Below are 22,027 nucleotides of genomic sequence, written 5' to 3' on the forward strand. Positions count from 1 at the left end.
GGCGAAGATACAGTTTAAAGGGAACATGTGATGCTGCTTTGAATTCATTGGAGAGAGAAGTGTTGTTTTTTGGAGTCGAGGAAGGAGGCTCATATTTGCCTTGCTTGGCACCCCCGGACAATAGAGCCCCGCCAGGCTCTGTGCAGCGTGGCTGGAGAGCGTCTCGATGGCAGTTCTACAGGTGCGTTCTTACCCTGCATCATTAGAGAGTACACTACATATCATAGAGAGAGAGTACACTACATATCACTACAGATTTTTTTTACAGAATAGAGAGTACACTACATATCACTACAGATTTTACTCCTTTTGGGAATAAAAAAACAACAACATTTCCCCCTAAATTCCTCAAGGTAAAGTTCCATAATATCTGCCATAACTGCAGCCTTCATAGAGATCCCATAGGCGGCCCTGGCAGCATTATAACTTTTGTGGTTTGCACTGAGGAAGGGTGGTGTCACTGCTATACATTAGCTGGGTATGTTCTGTATGGCAGGTTTAGGGGACAAGTGCCATGGAACAAAAGACCAGTGTTCCCATGTACTGTTTAGCTTAGCTAAGCGTCTGTGGAACTGCCCCTTCCAGGCCAATCTGTGCATTTAATGATCCCCGAATAGGCCGTCAAATCTGTGCAAAGCCCTCAAACATCTGGCATGCCAGTGCTGGTGTTATTTCAAGGGGATACGTTATAGGGCCTCAAAAAAAAACATCTCTACTCAAAGTGAGGACCACTGACTTCTCACCTTAACGTGGTGATTGTGAGCAGGCCGAGCCACGGCGGACGGTTACTCCCTCTCTGTGACGCGTCGTCACCAGCCACACCACGCTCTGTCTGTGGGCAGACCACCATCATGTGGAAGACGTGGTGTCTTCCTATCACAAGGGAAGACGAACAGTCCTTTTCCACCTCCCGCTCTCTTTAAGGGAGATGTGCCTGGCTGAATTATGTTTTATATGCGTTGGCAGGCAGCTTTGGAAATGATGGAGTGATGTTGGAGGGGACGGGTATGGGCGGTGCCATGGCATCACTTCTCTTCCTCAAGCGGGACAGGGAAGGATGAGCAAGGCGATAGGCCGGCAGTGGCGCGCCCCCGCATCCTCTAGTTCCTTTATGGGAACAGGGAGAAAAAACGGGCAACTCAGCGCGGCAGTGGAAGCCGTGAGGTTCCCCGAACAGAGCAAGAGGGGCGGTTATTTACACAGCTGATCTGTGACGCACCATAGCAGTGGTTCAATGTGCTTCTTAGGCCAATAAGAGAGAGTCCCCAAAGTGGTGTTATGTCAACGCCCCAGCCCCACACCTCCCTGCCCCTTTTCCTAGGGTCGTTGTGTTCAGTCATCATGCCAATTAAATGTAGGAGGAGGAAATTACATCATTTCCTGCCATGCTGCTGGGCTGTGCAGGACAACAGCATGTGAATTGCTATCCGGCTGTCCAGAGACACAAATGACTTATGCAAGCAGATCGGGAGCCTTATTGAGTTTGAAACCTGATGCTGAGACACACAGCAGCCCATTCACTAGCATATACAGTAAACAGACATGGCTGACTCCTCCTGCTTCTCATCAGACAGCTAACCTTCTCCTCCCAGTGCTATGCTCATGCCCCAGTCACCTCACTTGGGCTGGGCGGTATGCAGAGACAAGCATCTCCAAACACTCTAGGACACAGTGATTCACTACACCGACCCCTCTAATCACATTGTGTGATTACTGTAAAAACCCTATCTACCCCCTTGCACTTATCACACAGAATGTGCAAACAGCTCTTTTGAGTTTTCTTTTGTGGAAACTATTGTTACACAATAGCGCTCCATGCATGTTGCACAAGCAAGCATTCAATGCATGTATGTTTTTTTTGTCAAACTGTAGTCAGCTGCTTTGGGTGTAAGGGCTGGATTCATAAAGGTGTAGTTGTACCGTACTCCATTAGCTTGGGCCCACAACTTGCTCACCTTCATAAAACTGAGTGGTTTGTTGTTGCGGTAAAACCTGGTAATATATACTTTGACGTGTTCCTTGGCATATAGAGCTTAGCAACTTTAAATATGTCTGTATTGATATATTTATACAGCTAGCTTTATTGCTTTGCAGGTGTGATTGGAAAGCTTCCTCCATCCACCATTCCGTTTCAGGTACGAGGAACACTTTCAGGTACTGGGAACACTTTCAGATACTGGGAACTCTTTCAGGTACTAGGAACACTTTCAGGTACTGGAAAACTTTCAGGTACTAGGAACACTTTCAGGTACTAGGAACACTTTCAGGTACTAGGAACACTTTCAGGTACTAGGAACACTTTCAGGTACTAGGAACACTTTCAGGTACTGGGAACACTTTCAGATACTGGGAACTCTTTCAGGTACTAGGAACACTTTCAGGTACTGGAAAACTTTCAGGTACTAGGAACACTTTCAGGTACTAGGAACACTTTCAGGTACTAGGAACACTTTCAGGTACTAGGAACACTTTCAGGTACTAGGAACACTTTCAGGTACTGGGAACATTTTCAGATACTGGGAACACTTTCAGATACTGGGAACACTGTTGATGGCTGATCTATGGATTGGTCAGTTAATGAGCAACTTAGAATGGGAGACCGTTCCCCATTTGTCCTAATGTTCTCTTGAACCTCTGCTATGCTTTTGTTACCCACCAGATCCCACCATGCGGAGAGAGGCACATTTTGCCAGCCAACTCCCATAACCACAATAAGTTAATCAACTAGTGTACTTCACCATCCGATAAACGCTGACTGAACTACGGTCTGAAATGCCATCATGGGGCCCAGGCATGAAGAGCATTTCAAAGCTCTCTGCTCTAGAAAAACCATCAACACCTAAACGGGTGTATTCCTGTAAAATGATGGTTTTGTTTAGCACATAAGACTGTTTATTGGAATGAACTATGTAAATGAGTCTGTTTCATTTCGCATTTGCTTTCAGTAAGTGAGGTCATGTGAAAATGTGACTCCAGGAGCCTTACAGTATGTTAGCCAATTACATTAGGGCAGCACAACCAGGGACTGGGTCAAAGACATGAAGTAGGGCTTGGTCTCAGAGACGTCATGCACCCATTATTTTCGAGGTGTCACGAAGTACGTGAGGATGGATGGGTGGAGAATTTTACATTTTTCAGAGTCTCTCCCCTCCTCAAGAAACCAACTCTCGACCCCTCTGACGTCAGAAAACTACAGACCATTATCCCCCCCGCACCTCTCTGATTCAGAGGGGTTGGGTTAAATGCGGAAGACACATTTCGGGTTGAATGCATTCAGTTGTACAACTGATTAGGTATCCCCTTTTCCCCTTCTCTTTTTCTTTCCAAAACACATGAGCCTGCTGTCTCTGACCAACTCTCTCACTATCAGTCAGGCTTCAAGACTGGTCGCTCAACCGAGACTGCTTCCCTCTGTGTTACGGATGCTCTCCACACTGCCAAAGCAGTTGACTCTCTCTCCTCTGTTCTCATCCTCATAGATCTATCTGCTGCCTTCCACAACGTGAACCATCAGGTCCTCCTCTCCACCCTCTCAGGGCTGGGCGTCTCAGGCTCTAACAGGTCCTCCTCTCCACCCTTTCAGGGCTGGGCGTCTCAGGCTCTAACAGGTCCTCCTCTCCACCCTTTCAGGGCTGGGCGTCTCAGGCTCTGTCAGGTCCTCCTCTCCACCCTCTCAGGGCTGGGCGTCTCAGGCTCTGTCAGGTCCTCCTCTCCACCCTCTCAGGGCTGGGCGTCTCAGGCTCTGTCAGGTCCTCCTCTCCACCCTCTCAGGGCTGGGTGTCTCAGGCTCTGTCAGGTCCTCCTCTCCACCCTCTCAGGGCTGGGCGTCTCAGGCTCTGTCAGGTCCTCCTCTCCACCCTCTCAGGGCTGGGCGTCTCAGGCTCTGTCAGGTCCTCCTCTCCACCCTCTCAGGGCTGGGTGTCTCAGGCTGTGTCAGGTCCTCCTCTCCACCCTTTCAGGGCTGGGCGTCTCAGGCTCTGTCAGGTCCTCCTCTCCACCCTCTCAGGGCTGGGTGTCTCAGGCTCTGTCAGGTCCTCCTCTCCACCCTTTCAGGGCTGGGCGTCTCAGGCTCTGTCAGGTCCTCCTCTCCACCCTCTCAGGGCTGGGCGTCTCAGGCTCTGTCAGGTCCTCCTCTCCACCCTCTCAGGGCTGGGTGTCTCAGGCTCTGTCAGGTCCTCCTCTCCACCCTTTCAGGGCTGGGCGTCTCAGGCTCTAACAGGTCCTCCTCTCCACCCTCTCAGGGCTGGGCGTCTCAGGCTCTGTCAGGTCCTCCTCTCCACCCTCTCAGGGCTGGGTGTCTCAGGCTCTGTCAGGTCCTCCTCTCCAACCTTTCAGGGCTGGGCGTCTCAGGCTCTGTCAGGTCCTCCTCTCCACCCTCTCAGGGCTGGGCGTCTCAGGCTCTGTCAGGTCCTCCTCTCCACCCTCTCAGGGCTGGGCGTCTCAGGCACTGTCAGGTCCTCCTCTCCACCCTCTCAGGGCTGGGTGTCTCAGGCTCTGCACACTCTTGGATTGCATCCTACCTGGCAGGCTGCTCCTACCAGGTGGCGTGGAGAGGATCTGTGTCTGCACCAAGACATGCTAAGTAGAACCATAAAGGTTTCTTGGGTTTGTCCCGATAGGGGAACCCTTTTTTGGTGCTAGGTAGAACCCTTTGCATATATCATAAGGCCTTTCTTGGATGGCCTAGTTATACCCTAACACAGCTGTGTTAGGACACTCCTGGTTTACAGGCCCCATCATGCCTGCAAGTTAAGCTGGCTTGCAAAGTGACGTGCAATTCCTATCGGAATCCAGGAAGAGTTAGGATATCCAACACTGTTACCTTTTAACCATGCCCTGGCATTCAGAATGACTGCCAGGGCAGAGAAGATTGAATTCTCAATCATCTAAACTGGAACAACCATCTCAGTGCAATAAGCCCAACTACTAACGATTGGATTAGTTTAGCCTATTTATCTCTGTGTAGCATAAAATGATTCAACCGATCAATGTATATGCAAAAACACAGATATTAAAACAAACAATTCTGAAAATCACCCTACAATAGAACATGCTGGGAAAATAGGATGTGCAGCTATGGTTCTATGTATAACCCTTCTTGCCTTCCAAAGTACCCTTCTTGCCTTCCAAGGAATAATCAAAGAATCCTTCCTTCCAAAAAGGGTACTTAGGTTGTTAAAGATTCTAGGTAGAACCCTTTTGCCGGAGCTGCCCTGCCTCCCGGGGAACGCCTACCAGCTCTAAGACCTCTCCATCACTGTGGACAGCTCCACGGTGTCCCCCTCCCAGAGCGGAAGTAATCTTGCCGTGACCCTGGACAATACCCTGTCGTTCTCTGCAAACATCAAAGCAGTGACCTGCCCCTGCAGGTTCATGCTCTCCAACATCCATAGAGTACGACTTTTCCCAACACAGGAAGCGCCGCAGGTCCTCATCCAGGCACTTGTCATCTCCCGTCTGGATTACTGCAACTCTCTGTTGCCTGGGCTCCACCCCGCATGTGCTATCAAACCCCTACAACTTATCCAGAACGCCACAGCCCGCCTGGCGTTCAACCTTCCCAAGTCACCCGCTCCTCCGCGACTCTCCACTGGCTTCCAGTCAAAGCTCGCATCCACGACCAGACCATGGGGCTTTCTTACGGAGTAGCAAGGGGAACTGCCCCTCCCTACCTTCAGGCTATGCTCAAACCTTACATCCCAACCCGAGAACTCCATGCAGTTGCCTCTGGTCTCTTGGCCGTCCCACCACTACGGGAGATCAGCTCCCGCTCAGCCCAGTCAAAGCTTGTCTCTGTCCTGGAACCCTAATGGTGGAACCTCTGATGCTAGGACAGTCCCTGCTCCCATCTTACGAAAATGTCAAGTAAGACCCTACCCATCTTAAATAAGACACCCCCCAGATCTACTTTGCTGATAACTTCTTTATTGAGGAAAAATGTACTTACTTCCACTGTTATATGTGGTCTCACCGAGCTATCTTAAGATGAATGCACTGACTGTAAGTTGCTCTGGATAAGGGCGTATACTAAATGACTTTTTTTAAACCTTTATCTTACTTATTAATTCTAATTTACAATGACGGCTTACCCCGGCCAAACCCTAAGCCGGACGACGCTGGGCCAATTGTGCGCCGCCCTATGGGACTCCCAATCACGGCCGGTTGTGATACAGCCTGGAATAAAACCAGGGTCTGTAGTGACGCCTCTAGCACTGAGATGGAGTACCTTAGACCCCAGCGCCACTGGGGAGTCCAATGTAAACTTCATAGAATTGCTTGGTAGCTAGTATTGCAGAGAAACAACAAAACATTAGCATTTTATTTATTCATCAAGAAGGAATCAATCATTGCTCTGTGGTGCACCTTTTAAGGAACCACTTACTAGGGAGAATAGGCGGTGTTTGCCTGGTCCGTGCGCCCCCCCCCCCTCCGCAAAATACTGCTGACAGATCTTTTTGATCATTATTTCTTGATAAAACGTGGGCTTCGAAATGAAGTTTAGTCATTAATTTAATGTCTGAAAAATGAAAAAAAAACTGGACAAACCTGAGGGTGCACATGCCTTTACTTGGTCTTATCATATAGTTGACCAACAGACTTCATGGATTTTTACCGGGCTGTGTTGCTCCTCCCAGAGGGCGAGGGGTGATGTCAGAGGGGAGTGTCTGGTGACTTCAATAGGAAATGGCCGACTTCATCACTGGTTTTAGTACTAATTTAAAAACGTTCTGTCACACCACATCAGAGTAAGAGATGATGAGATCACCTCAATGGGTGAGGCTGGGCTCTAAAAGTCTATATGCACTTATGGGAACTTTCTGAAGCCAAAGTTCCACAGGAAATACAATTTCTCCACTTTAATGCAAAGCAAAATGAACTTTTATTATATACAATTCCATAGCTATACTAGCCGAATAAAAGACCTCAACCTGATAGAGAAGCGTCTAAGGAGAGGACAAGGGAGTGGACATTCTGTGGGAACCTAGGATGCTTTATGTTTGGCACCCACATGTCCCTGATGGGATCTTTTGAAGTTTGCAACTGAAGTAGAGATGAATCTAACCCACCTCCAGAGAGATCGGTTTAACCGTGTCCAATCTGCCCAAAAACAACACGCCAAAAGGGGACAAACAACATCTGTCTCTCAGGCCTGGAGCCTCTGATATGGATAAGACCTGATGTGGGAACCTGTGTAGGAGGTGACAACCTGGCTTAGCCTTTGGCTTGACGCGAAAACAAACGTAGCTCGTAAACACGTTCAAAGCGAAGCATAGTCATGTTTACTTGAGTAGGTCTTGGATTTACATGGGACTTGATCCAGTTGACCAGGTCATGTGTTGTGTGGCATAACAGATAGACAGGTGAGGGTGCAAGAGCCCAGATCTTTCCATTAGGATGGTGTCTCCATTCTGCCTTCTGACTTAAAGCAGCTGTATTGCCTATACATGATTTTTCATGCGTTATGTGGAGTTGTATCACGCATTTTCCTCCTCTCTACTTTAGTTCTAGAAATTCTGCAGCTGGTGACTAAGAGAGACCTGTTCCTGGCTGACACACACATCCTGGAGCTGGAGCAGGAGTGTAACGAGGCGGCCGCAGCGACCCTGCCCTCATCGCCAGCAGGCAGTGCTGTCCCAGAGGACCTCAACAGCCCCGGGAGCAAAGACGGCGGCAGGCGCAAAGCCAAAGACGTGGAGCTGCTGTACGAAGCCCTGCAGAAGGAGCTGTGGGCGGTGGTGCGTGAGTCGCTGCGCTCCCCCACGGCGGGGCCCAACCTGGGGCTGGTGGTGCAGGTGCTGCAGCAGGAGGAGCAGGCGGACCGGGACTGGGCGCAGGGTGAGGGAGCGCTCCCCGGAGGCCCCAGACCCAGGCAGCTGAAGCAGCGATGGAAGGAGGCGGTGGCGGAGGCAGCAAACGGGAGCCTTCCCCAGAGGAACGAGGCCCGGGGCGGGGAGCTGGCGGACTACCTGGACAGGGTGCGGACCCGGGTGGTGGAGGACCTGGGGGCGGCCAAGAGGAACGTGGTGCCAGTGTACCCAGAGGAGTATGAACCCTTCCAGGTGTACCTACAGAGCTACCACCAGGCGGTGGCCCGCAGACTGCAGAGCATCACAGACGACCAGCTGCTGATTACTGATATCTACTCTCTGCTGGACTGGCTCTACAACATCTATAACAAGTGGGTGTCCATCTTAAAGGCCACTGAGTGTAGACTATTGAATAGTTCATTCAATAACTGTGTATTGCAACTTGTGATTTTACACATATCAGATTTTGTAAGTAGCAGAGTTGCATTACAAAAAAAGGAATGAACAAAAGTATATAGCTAAATGTCAGGTTGTAACAAACTTGCATGAACCACAAACTTGTCAGAAATGTTTCATTTCACTTTATGCTTTCACGTTAAAGCATGTTACAAGGTGGTGTGATGTTATTGTACTTAATACTGTGCATAAATACTGTCGATTATACTGTAGATAAACAGTCGTTTATTAGTTAAGTGTTACTGTATGGGTATGCCACTGACTCTGGCCTCCTACTGTAATCGCTCCAGGGACGTCCTTGGAACAGTCAGCATGACGACGCCCTTCAGCAGGTCCCAGCTGGGGCCGTTGTTGCCCTCGGAGACTGTGGACAAACTGGAGCTGGACTGTCTCAACTCTGTCAGGGTAAGGGCCAACCATCCACCCCTCACCCCTCCTCATTTGGTGCGCCCTGAAAGGGTGCTCCTATGGTCCTTCCTGTCTACCTAAAGGGAGGGATATCACTCTGACCAGTGCAGCCAATCAGTGCGCACCGTCTCAGGGTCAGCTCGTGGGTTTTCCTGTCTACGACGGACAACACACAATGTAAGCCAGACAACAGGCCATTTAGCTCAGGTCATTACGCAACTCACTTGCGAGTCAAGTCCAGGTAGGCTAGAGCACTGTTGTGTGTGTGGTACTCTGTTCACTGTTGGAGTTCCAGGGCCCATGTATGTAGACATAATAGTAGTCCACAAGTAAATCCTGCAGAGGAAAAAGAGCACTGAGTTTATTGGCAGCGTGGCCTGTGGGCTGGCAATCAATCATGCCCCTGCGGGTTCACCCACCAATGAGAGGAAACCTTCACCTAAAATATAAGGGGATGTTTACAAAAGGGATATTGATCAGAACAAATGAAGCCAGATTTACAGTATTATCTGTGATTCTACGCCTGTTTCCATCTTCATGTCTTGACGGAATCTGTTGGGAATATTTTGATGCTTAGCGGCTGCAGAGTTCACAGTGGTTCAGTGCATGGCGGAGTTGTGTCTGACCGGGCGGTCTGGTTGCGTTCCAGGAGAAGGTGACCACGGAGCTGTCTCAGGTGCTGGACGAGGAGGAGAAGCGTTGGATGGAGACGCTGCACATCGAGGAGTATCAGATCACGCTGGCTCGCACTGTCATCCAGGTAAGCGTGCGCACACACACACACACACACACACACACACACACACACACACACACACACACACACACACACACACACAGGGATAGATATCAGGAGTAAGTCATTGATTTCTTCTCCTGATTTTGATGAGGCCGATGGTTTTGTATTGCACGCTAAATGTGGTCACTTCGTATTTTGAGGATAAGCTCATCCATCTGGTGGAGCAGAGGAAACATTCCTCAAGCAACAGCTAAAGTCAATACAGACACTTCCCTTAGAACTCCATCACAGCTCACTGTGTTAGAGTCCCTTCACTGGCCTCTAGTGGCCTTGATTGGTACCAGCACTTTCTACACAGATGCAGTAAAAGAAAAAAAGAAAGAGTCAAATAGCATTTCACACATAATACACGTTTGCCAACATTACATCTGGTATGTGTGTGTGTGTGTGTGTGTGTGTGTGTGTGTGTGTGTGTGTGTGTGTGTGTGTGTGTGTGTGTGTGTGTGTGTGTGTGTGTGTGTGTGTGTGTGTGTGTGTGTGTGTGTGTGTGTGTGTGTGTATGTGTGTGTAGAGGCTGCAGGTAGATCTCGAGCAGTCAGCTGCCATCAACAGAAACCTGGGTTCCCTTGTGGCTCAGTGCAGTCTGAATGGTCTGGCCGACTTCCTGTACAGGTGAGAGGACCACACACTGCAGAATGACATGTTACACACTGTAGTAGTCCTAGAACACACTGTCTCATTACATATTACATAATAAGGCCTAGAGCACACTGTATTATTACATATTACATAATAAGGCCAAGAACACACTGCATCATTATTATTACATAATAAGGCCTAGAGCACACTGTATCATTACATATTACATAATAAGGCCTAGAGCACACTGTATCATTACATATTACATAATAAGGCCTAGAGCACACTGTATCATTACATATTACATAATAAGGCCTAGAACACACTGTCTCATTACATATTACATAATAAGGCCAAGAACACACTGCATCATTATTATTACATAATAAGGCCTAGAGCACACTGTATCATTACATATTACATAATAAGGCCTAGAGCACACTGTATCATTACATATTACATAATAAGGCCTAGAGCACACTGTATCATTACATATTACATAATAAGGCCTAGAACAAAGTCACTGTCATCGTTCTTAGAATGAAAAGAGTATTACACAGGGCCAAACCTATAGTTGTCTCACTGCCCACTGCATTTTATTTTGCAATAATGCTAGAATATATCAACTGGAACCAACCAGTTCAACTGGAATATGGAAAGGAAAATCTCTATGAGACATTCTAATACTGTTAAAACTGCTTAACTTCCAGCTTCCAAAGGAAAGTGGAGATGTTCCACGAGTGTCTGGTCCACATGGTTGGGGATAACGAGGATGGATATATCTCCAAGACCATCGCCCTGGTCAACTGCTGTCCCCCTTTCAGGTAGGACTGTTGTAGCAGTAGTAGGCTAGCCTGCATTGTGTTACAGCCATTTCCCCAATAACGCCTTAAATGGAAATTTCACCCCCAAAATATATTTTGGTATTTGTTTTGCAGCCGGTATGATGCAAGATGCATCACATCGGCTGTATTTCTGTAAAAAGTTATATATCTTGAAGACTCGATTGCTGACATGCAGAACATTTTAGGGCCACAATGGACTAACGAATTTATACCAAAATATCGTTTTTGGGTGGAGTTTCCCTTTAAATACTATACTCAAAAACAATTCCCCAAAATGGTACATGTTAGCATTCAAGTTTTCAAGTACAGAGCAAAAACTGCCTTGGTGTGTTTTCGGAATATTCCTTAAAACATGCATAAATCATGTAAGTGTACAATGTATTCATTAGTCTGCTGTGACTGTGTGTGTGTGCAGGGGTTTTGTCCAGCGCTGTGTGCAGTGTGACCCTGCCATCAATGAGGACTCAGCCAGACGAGCAAACACTTCACTGGACAGAATAGTCAACCAGGGAGTGAAGGTGCTGAGTGACAGACTGTATGAGCGCATAAGGGTGAGTGTTCTTAACACACACACACACACACACACACACACATGTAAACACACACACACAGGATTCCTAAACACACCCATGGTCACAGCTTTCTAACACAACATGTAAACAACCTCACACACATACACTGGTATGTCTTACTATACTTGTGTCTACTTTTTGGGAACTAACAATTGATTCCCATTCAAAATCGTATTTTCCCTAACCCCTAAACCTCAACCTAACCCTTACCCTTAACTTTAACCCCTAACCATATATCCTAAACCTAACCCCTAAACCTAAAATAGCCTTTTTTGCAAGTGAGGTCTGTCCTCACTTCTCAGAATTTTAGTTGGTTTACTATTCTGATGTTGACTTCTGGTACAATAAAATGTAAAAACACACACAGACACGCACACACACACACACACAGACACGCACACACAGACACACACACACACACACAGACACACACACACACACACACGCCCTCAAGCGTCCCTCAGTCTGCCATGTGTCCCAGAATATATAGCACATCTTATCAGTGTTCTCCACATGGCTTGCCCTCAAAGTTCTCAGGGATGTGCTGAAGAACTGAGGCCCTAAAATAGCCGCTCCAATGTGACAAACATGGTTAAATAAGATTAGATTGGCAGCATGCCACATAGTTACTGGCAGGCTATGAAGTTCCACTCCTCTTCAGTAGCCGCCATAGAGACGGGCAGTGCCAGTCTTCCAGGGGCACAGTTGACCGAGCTGGGGCTTTTTATGCTGTTGTCGTTGGATAGGAAGTCACAATCTGTGAAATTATTGGTCTAAACGGCCCACACATCCTCATAGGAAGACACAAACCCAGTCGGGTGACTCAGTTAGCGATAAAACACGGATCTGACTCAGGTGCCACATCCACATCTCTCTGTCTCCCTCGCTTCCTAGTCTTCTTCATTCTCTCACCATTTTCCTGTCTCTCTCTCTCTTGCTCACTCACATTTTCCCTCTCCTGGCCATATTTAGCTCTTCTTTGAGAAGCTGGTGAAGAGGAAGTGGCTGAACAACACAGAGACCTATGAGCAAATCGAGTCCCATATTAAGGAACACTTCAAGAAGTTCCGCAGGATGGACAGCCCACCCTATCAGGTACATGGCAGAGACACAGCAAGTATGAGCCATGTAGACAAGGGGAGGCGCTAAGGTCCTCTGGCACAATGTTACAATGTGCACTAATAACTCAAAGATATTTGATTGGTTTTAATTCTAAGCATAAAAAAAACCCTGAATGTTCAGGAGAAAACTGTTTTTTAAAAATTGATTGACTGAATGGATAATTGGCTGATTGATTGATTCATTCTATCTTTCCCTCGTTCTCCCAGGTCCTGGTGGGAGAGGTGCATAGACGGGTTCTGATGGAATACCTGCGCTCCCTCATGAGGGGGAGGATCATCTGCACGTCACTCAGAATGAGGAAGAGGATGGCTGGACGACTGCGTGACGAGGGCAAGCAGGTCAAAGTGCTCTTCAAAGATCTGGTGAGTCATTCTAGAACAACTATGGTAGACTAGACGACCGTAGTCGGATCAACAGTGCTGCCTGTGACATGACGCAACGAACGGCGTGTGGCGTGTGTGTGTGTGTGTGTGTTTGCACTCATGAGTGTGTGCTCATTAATCACGTTTGACTGGTATGCGGCCTGTCTGTGAGAGTTACTGAAACAACTCCGGATGAGTTCAAACAAAGGAGACGTGAAAAGAAAATAAATAAATAAAGAAATCATATTTGACCTCGGAAGAGGGGTTAAAAAGAAAAAAAGAGAAAAAAGAATGGCTACTGTAACCTAGATAGAGATGGATGACCAGGCAGGCCGTTTGCACAAGGGGGCAATCACCTCAACCTTCACCCCAGCCCACTCCCTATCCTTCCCTCTGTGGCGTCCGCCCCTTTCTCCAGATAAAACATCCATTTGTCACCTCTCCGGACAACAGGATAGCGTTGTTTACAGACGAGTGGTCTGGCATCCTGCCCTGGGCCTTAGGAGCCCTGACAAGTCTTTGGGGTTGAGTGGAGGACCAGAATGAACCTCTGGTTGACCACACGGTTTAGTCCTCTCAGAATAACAGGGTCACTTTGATGCTCAGGTGATTGAGTTTGCACGAAGAATACCGTCGCTGTACTTCTAACCTTTGGTGTTTTGGGTCTATGTTATCTGATGGTTCCCTCTAGTCAAACAAATGTGTGAACATCACCAATCTAGTTGTAACCATTAAGGCTTGAAATCACTTCATCTAGTTCTGGGTTTGAGCCGTTGCCAAGGTAGTAGATTCAAAGGCATTGAGTCGGAGAATAGCCTGTTAACCTGTCATGACGCTGCAGAACTAGTTGAACATGAATTGCCGTGTTTAGACGGTTGTATCCTCATTTGTGTTGTTTAGAGGATCTGTTCTGATCCCACCTCTCTCTCTCTATCTCTCTCCCCTTCAGGAATCTCCCTCCTCCTGGCTGGACAGTGCTATCCCACACCTCTCTGAGATCATCCTCCTGGAAGACATCCCCTCCATTCAAATGGAGGTGGGGGTCCTGGTGAGGGAGTTCCCAGACATTCGGTAAGGAGCACGGGAGGCAGCGATCATCTATGCAGAATGACAGTCATATTTTCAGGACTTCCATCGAGCCACATGAGCGTCAATATTTCCAAAAGCTTAGGTGGATTGAAACACCCCAAAAGCAAACATGGCTACTGTTCTGCATTAATTGTGGATGGCAAATGGGAGACTTGTTAAAAGCAAACAAGAGCTGAGTCGTTTCCTTATTTTTATGGGGAGCTGTTGGCCGTCGCTGGCACACATTAAAGGGGAGGGAGGGGGGGGTCTTGTCCGTTTGTCCGTCTCGGGTCCTGGGCGAAAACAAAGCAAAAACACGTACTTCCTGCCCAGGGGTGACATGGTAGCTGTGTAGCACAACCTGCCGTAGGCAGGCAGTCCTCAATGTAATCTTTTCTCTAAATTAAGATTTGTCTCCATCCGTAACTCATAACAGACTCGCATGTATTGTTTGGAATCTTGACTTGAATCTGGAGAATGCTAACCATTGACAGAAACTACACCGTACAAACCTTGACATATTGCATCAAGTATGACAAATCCCTCTGTAAAGTACACACCTGATGCTTGCAACTGTGCAGGGCATTGACCCTTCAGGGCCTCGTACTATCCTGTACACTATGTACAATAATACCCTAGTTGGTTTCATGGCATAATTTGCTCCAAATACCAATTGCAATCTATCACCTGGTTGCATGGAACTGCTCGTTAAACCTCCGTAGTAGCGAACAGAAAAACAAGGTTTCCCGGAAGCCAAGCTGCCCACCACTTTATCTGCGTGTTATTTTTGGTGATAGTCACTGGTCGTGGTGGGAAGTGAGTTTGGGCTCCATCATCAAAATCAAATCCATGTTATTGGTCACATACACATGTTTTGCAGATTCTATCGCGGGTGCAGCGAAATGCTTGTGTTCCCAGCTTCAACAGTGCAGTAATACCTAACGATTAAAAACGACGCACGCAAATCACTTTTTTAAAGAAAGAAAGGAATTCATAAATATTAGAACGAGCAGTGTCTGAGTCCGGAATATAAATATATATGTATAGGATAGTGTTTGTAGACAGTATGGACAGTATATGAATAGGAAAGGTGTGTACAGCAGTAGTTATATAGGATGACCCTTGACTAGAATACACTATATACATATGAAGTGGGTAAAACAGTATTAAAATATTATTAAAGTGACCAGTGTTCAAAGACTATGTACATAGGGCAGCAGTCTCTCACATGCAGGGTTGAGTACCGGGTGGTAGCCAGCTAGTAACAGTGACTAAAGTTCAAGGCAGGGTACTGGGCGGAGGCCGGCTAGTGGTAACTATTTAATAGTCCGATGGCCTGGAGATAGAAGCTGTTTTTCTGTCTCTCGGTCCCAGCTTTGAAGCACCTGTACTGTCTCCTCTTTCTAGATGGTAGCGGGGGTGAACAGGCCATGACTCGGGTGGCTGAGGTCCTTGTTGATCTTCTTGGCCTACCTGTGACAGCTGGTGCTGTAGATGTCCTGGAAGGCAGCCAGTGTGCCTCCGGTGATGAGTTGGGCTGACCGTGTCAGCCCTGTGGTTGCGGACGCTGTCCATAATTAGCTCCTTTGTTTTGTTGGTGTTGAGGGAAGGGTTATTTTCCTGGCATCATCTCCTCCCTGTAGGCTGTCTCGTCGTTGTTGGCAATCAGGCTCACCACTTTTGTGTCGTCTGCAAACTTGATGGTTGACTTGGAGACGTGCATGGCCACACAGTCATGGGTGAACAGGGAGTACAGGAAGGGCTGAGCTCACCCTTGTGGTGCCCCCGTGTTGAGGATCGGCGTAGCGGAGGTGTTGTTCACCACCTGGGGGCGGCCCGTCATGAAGTCCAGGATCCAGTTGCACAGGGCGGGGTTCAGACCCAGGGCCCCATGCTTAGTGTTGAGCTTAGAGGGCACTCTGGTGTTGAGCTGTAGAAGGCTGAGCTGTAGTTAATGAACAGCATTCTTACATAGGTATTCCTCTTGTCCAGATGGGATAGGGCAGTGTTTAATACAATGGCGATTGCGTAATCCATGGATCTGCTGGGGCGGTATGCAAATTGGTGTGGGTCTAGGGTGTCAGGTAAGGTGGAGTTACTACCGTCCCAGGGATAGGGCTGCTGTTAGTGTTTATGGCTGTTTGTCATTCAGCCTTGTGCTGCTGCTCAGCCCAACAGAGAGGAAGTGGAAGTCGCAACAGAGAGGAAGTGGCTTCAGAGCCGCTCGTACTTGCCCGCAGGGAGATTTCCATAGGCCAAGGTGTCAAATCAGAGGCCAGTCAGGCACCCTAAAACAGGGACAGATGTTTTACTAATTGTGTTTACATGTAACCATTTGGGAACGCTCTCTAACTAACTGTATTTTGCTAACTATTTTGTCTAACTTTCCATGTTCCTTAGTGACTTGCCTCAGGGTGGACTGCTTTCTCAGTATTTTGATGATTCTCTTTATTCCTACCCATATCATGTCCTTGTGATGGTTGACTCTGCCATTGCAGTGATGCAAGATACACTCTTTTCAAATCAACTCAATCAAGGCTTTATGTGCTAGATGTGGCCTATATGACATCTTTGTTCCATGTCGATTTGTATTAGTGTGAACTAGACTAAGCCCTCTTCCTCCTCCTCTGTTTGCAGGAAGAAACATGTGTCGGCCATCTTGAACATCCGTGGGATGACTCGGCAGACGGAGCGCCAGGAGATCCTGAACATCGTGAAGGACATTGAGAACAGTGACACCCTGACACGGCTGTCCCGCGACCGCGCCCTCTTCTCCGAGGTGCCCGTCACATCCGAGGTGCACTGCCTGAACTTGGGCCTGAGCCGTATCGCCCTCACCGCCTCCTCCTGCTTCTCCAGCCTGAGACGGCGGCGTACCAAGCGAGCCCCGGTCAGAGAGGCGTACGACGACATGCTCTAACGGCCCCAACTGCTCTGGAAACGTTCTGATGACTCAAGCAGACAGACAGCAGCTCAACAGCAAGTCACAATGGAGCTCGTTGTCAAGTTCTGCACATGGTGGCGATACCAGAGGCGGTCGGCACAACACATTGAGGAAGTGGAATAACACATGGAAAGAATAGCCATGTTGTGACCTTTCACCCTTCACAGCCACCTTGGTAAAGAAAGTGTGATGACTGTTTCCATTGTGAGCGATATGCCTAGTCCTTGCAAGACTGGGAAAGAGCTTTCATAAGTGCAAACATACGGAGAAAAATATTAAAATACCCATTTAAGAGGACTTTTGGACTTGAATCCCTGTGGGTTGTTGGTATTGACTCCTTTTGACAAAGGGCAAAGAGACACAAGCAACCTATTGGACAAGATTCTTAATACTGCACCTATGTGACTATGAGGGTTAGATAGGAACTATGGTTTAAATCAGTTCTACTGATCAAGAGCACTGTTTGGAATAAATCAAAATGTCACAAACAATCCCATAACGTGCTGACATTGATATGGGTAAGGTTGGAGTCCGTTTTGTAGTTGCACATGATAAAAGTTCAATCTAAGGTACTACACCATTTTTATTATCTGTCATCTCAGTGGTGATTTTCATTGTATTTAAAATAATGATTCATAGTTTATTTTCATTTTGTGATATACAGTATATGGGGTAATGTATGTTGAGCAACTCAAGAGATGATTGAAGCCTGTGTGAGTGGATGAAATCATAACTGCCTATTTATGTACCAACCAATGGACTTATTTATTATGGCTGCTTGTAATCAATGTCAAACTGTAAATCCCAGTCTAATTAATGTATGATCATTCCAAGCTTGCGTTCTCTCCGGGTTTTGTCAAATGCTGAGACCCTGACTAAAATAATTTGACAGCCATCATTGAAGATGAAGATAAAGATTATTTTCAGATATGTACTTTTGCCTATGTAAATGAAACAATGAATAATTACTATTCTTCATGATTGTTGATAACAAATATTTTAATCCTCAGATAAATTGACTGATACTTGCACTTTTTAATAAAATATAAACGTTTCATCTGTTCACCTGATGTTCCATAATTAAACAGCTGGATGTAATAATCTGTCTGCTTTGAAATCGTACATAAATCATCTAATTAAATGAGAATAAACCACAACAGAGATCAAATATTTTGGCTTTGTTTTATATTACCATTAACGATGGGAGATTGATGGGACCTCACTCCCAAATCATCTCTGTGTTTTGAAGGGCCTGTTAACTTTCCTTTAATTAATTGATGAGAGAGGATTAAACCAATCATGTAACATTTTCCGTGACAGAGCTGAGGTGACAACTCCTTGGTAACCAACCTGGAAAACAAGGTTCACAAACAGATCTTACCATGCGCTGTCTGGATGGAGTGGCTGTTTTCTGGCCCCTAACTACAGGGTCACAAAGCTACAGCACAACTGTTGTGTGTAGGTCTACATCTATTTGTGTTTTACAATGCTATTTCTTTCTGTTTTGTTTTCCACCCAAAGCATCTTGGCAAAGAGTCCCTCTCTCATTACTCAGGGATGTTAGAGAGATGAGACTCAAGCTTGGTTTCTGAAGGAAAACAGCAGGGCGGGTGCATGGGGGTAGGTTGTGTATTTGGGCAATGTGGAAAAAGTGATTGGTTCAGTTCAGGAGTATAGGACTTCTAATAATGCTTACAGAGAAGCTTATTTTTCAGTAAACAGAGTTTTGCTGTTGTCCAACTAGGTTGAAAACTAATATGTTTAGTTGAGCCAAATGTACACCACAGTGGGAAAACTTCCTGTAGTCGTTTTTTCCCAATAATCTTTTCTTTTACACTTTCATGTAAGATAACAGTAATTTACCACAACAACAAAAACAACAACCATAAGAGTCTGAGAAATGAAGGCTGTTCCAGGCGAGAAATTGTCAAGAAACTGAAGATCTCGTACAATGCTGTGTCCTACTCCCTTCACAGAACAGCGCAAACTGGCTCTAACCAGAATAGAAAGAGGAGTGGGAGGCCCCGGTGCACAACTGAGCAAGATTACAAGTACATTACAGTGTCTAGTTTGAGAAACAGACACCTCACAAGTCCTCAACTGGCAGCTTCATTAAGTAGTACCCACAAAACACCAGTCTCAATGTCAACAGTGAAGAGGCGACTCTGGGATGCTGGTCTTCTATCTTCAGTTTCTTGGCAATTTCTCACATGGAATAGCCTTCATTTTTCAGAACAAGAATAGACTGACCGGTTTCAAATGAAAGTTCTTTGTTTCTGGCCATTTTGAGCCTGTAATCGAACCCACAAATGCTGATGCACCAGATACTCAACTAGTCTAAAGAAGGCCAGTTTATTGCTTCTTTAATCAGATACAACAGTTTTCAGCTGTGCTAACATAATTGCAAAAGGGGTTTCTAATGATCAATTAGCCTTTTAAAATGATCAACTTGGATTAGCTAACACAACGTGCAATTGGAAGACAGGAGTGATGGTTGCTGATAATGGGCCTCTGTACGCCTATGTAGATATTCCATTAAAACATGTACAACATTAACAACGTCTACACTGTATTTTTGATCAATTTGATGTTATTTTAATGGACAATTTTTTTTTGCTTTTCTTTCAAAAACAAGGACGTTTCTAAATGACGCCAAACTTTTGAACTGTAGTGTATACGGTTGAAGTGGGAAGTTTACATACACCTTAGCAAAATACATTTAAACTCAGTTTTTCACAATTCCTGACATTTACAATTCCCTGTCTTAGGTCAGTTAGGATCACCACTTTATTTTAAGAATGTGAAATGTCAGAATAATAGTAGAGAGAATGATTTATTTCACATTCCCAGTGGGTCAGAAGTTTACATTCACTCAATTAGTATTTGGTAGCATTGCCTTTAAATTGGTTAACTTGGGTCAAACGTTTCAGGTAGCCTTCCACAAGCTTCCCACAATAAGTTGGGTGAATTTTGCCCCATTCCTCCTGACAGAGCTGGTGTGACTGAGTCAGGTTTGTAAGCCTCCTTGCTCACACACGCTTTTTCAGTTCTGCCCACAAATTTTCTATAGGATTGATGTCAGCTCTTTGTGATGGCCACTCCAATACCTTGACTTTGTTGTCCTTAAGCCATTTTGCCACAACTTTGGAAGTATGCTTGGGGACATTGTCTATTTGGAAGACCCATTTGCGACCAAGCTTCAACTTCCTGACTGATGTCTTGAGATGTTGCTTCAATATATCCACACAATTTTCCTGCCTCATGATGCCATCTATTTTGTGAAGTGCACCAGTCCCTCCTGCACCAATCTCTCCTGCAAAGCACCCCCACAACATGATGCTGCTACCCCCGTGCTTCACGGTTGGGATGGTGTTCTTCGGCTTGCAAGCCTCCCTCTTTTTCCTCCAAACATAACGATAATTATGGCCAAACAGTTCTATTTTTGTTTCATCAGACCAGAGGACATTTCCCCAAAAAGCACAATCTTTGTCCCCATGTGCAGTTGCAAACCGTAGTCTGGCATTTTTATGGCCGTTTTGGAGCAGTGGCTTCTTCCTTACTGAGCTGCCTTTCAGGTTATGACGATATAGGACTTGTTTTACTGTGGATATAGATACTTTTGGACCTGTTTCGTCCAGCATCTTCACAAGGTCCGTTACTGTTGTTCTGGGATTGATTTGCCCATGGTGTTTATACTTGCATACTATTGGTTATACAGATTAACGTGGTATCTTCAGGCATTTGGAAAATGCTCCCAAGGATGAACCAGACTTGTGGATGTCAACTTTTTTTTTTCTGAAGTCTTGGCTCAGCTGAGGTCTTGGATTTTCCCGTAATGTCAAGCAAAGAGGCACTGAGTTTGAAGGTAGGCCTTGAAATACATTCACAGGTAAACCTCCAATTGACTAAAATTATGTCAATTGGCCTTTCAGAAGTTTCTAAAGCCATGACATCATTTTCTGGAATTTTCCAAGATGTTTAAAGGCACAGTCTACTTAATGTATTTACACTTCTGACTCACTGGAATTGTGATACAGTGAATTATAAGTGAAATAATCTGTCTGTAAACAATTGTTGGAAAAATTACTTGTGTCATGCACAAAGTAGATGTCCTAACCGAGTTGGCAAAACTATAGTTTGTTAACAAGAAATGTGTGGAGTGGTTGATGAATGAGTTTTAATGACTCCAACCTAAGTGTTTGTAAATTTCCGACTTCAAATGTATGTCTCGTTATTCTTTCTATCTGTGGTTAGAGTTAGTGGAAGTGTTAGCTAACATACTAACTAGTTGCAAAGTAAATAAAAGTAGGAAGTATTTGTTAGTTGCTAATTAGCTAAAATTGTCTGTGATGAGATTTGAACATGCAACCTTTGGATTGCTAGGCATTCGCGTTATACATCTATTTAACTATTTATTTAACCTTTATTTAACTAGGCAAGTCAGTTAAGAACACGTTCTTATTTACAATGATGGCCTAGGAACAGTGGGTTAACTGCCTTTTTCAGGGGCAGAACGACAGATTTTTGCCTTGTCAGCTCGGGGATTTGATCTAGAAACCTTTCGGTTACAGGTCCAACGCTCTAGGTTACCTGACACCCCGACCAAATACCCTACTTTCATTTCTGCCTTAAGTAAACTTTTGTCTTATGTAACCATACCAACGGCAACATACTGGCATAACTGGCAGCTTCATTAAGTAGTACCCACAAAACACCAGTCTCAATGTCATGAAAAGTAACTTACTAATTTGAGTGTCTCGGATTTACGTTTACTATGTTCCGTCCCTATCCATATCGACGGGACCGCAGGGGAGAAGGTGGAAAGCTTCAAGTTCCTCTGCGTACACATTACTGACAAACTGAAATGGTCCTCCCACACAGGCAGTGTGGTGAAGAAGGCTCAACAGAGCCTTTTCAACCTCAGGAGGCTAAAGAAATGTGGCTTGCCACCTGAAACCCTCACAAACTTTTACAAATGCACAATTGAGAGCATCCTGTCGGGCTGTATCACTGCCTGGTACAGAAACGCATCTTCCCAACGCATCACCGGGGGCAAACTACCTG

The 22,027-nt window shown here is 46.0% G+C and overlaps 1 protein-coding gene across 3 annotated transcripts in view; it reads left to right on the forward strand.

The window, feature by feature from the left end:
- exoc3l2b (exocyst complex component 3-like 2b) overlaps positions 1–18,131 on the forward strand; it is a 32,619-nt gene extending 14,488 nt beyond the window's left edge. For all 3 annotated transcript variants that reach the window (XM_042297171.1, XM_042297172.1, XM_042297170.1), the window contains exons 4-13: positions 7,504–8,179; positions 8,555–8,669; positions 9,322–9,432; positions 9,983–10,083; positions 10,761–10,874; positions 11,311–11,446; positions 12,440–12,562; positions 12,796–12,951; positions 13,901–14,022; positions 16,657–18,131. In XM_042297171.1, coding sequence (XP_042153105.1) covers positions 7,504–8,179; positions 8,555–8,669; positions 9,322–9,432; positions 9,983–10,083; positions 10,761–10,874; positions 11,311–11,446; positions 12,440–12,562; positions 12,796–12,951; positions 13,901–14,022; positions 16,657–16,939 — 1,937 coding nt within the window. In that variant the 3' untranslated portion in view covers positions 16,940–18,131. The remainder of the gene's footprint in view (positions 1–7,503; positions 8,180–8,554; positions 8,670–9,321; positions 9,433–9,982; positions 10,084–10,760; positions 10,875–11,310; positions 11,447–12,439; positions 12,563–12,795; positions 12,952–13,900; positions 14,023–16,656) is intronic.
- Positions 18,132–22,027: the final 3,896 nt, after the last annotated feature.

Source organism: Oncorhynchus tshawytscha, linkage group LG14, assembly GCF_018296145.1.
Source record: "Oncorhynchus tshawytscha isolate Ot180627B linkage group LG14, Otsh_v2.0, whole genome shotgun sequence".
NCBI lineage: Eukaryota > Metazoa > Chordata > Actinopteri > Salmoniformes > Salmonidae > Oncorhynchus > Oncorhynchus tshawytscha.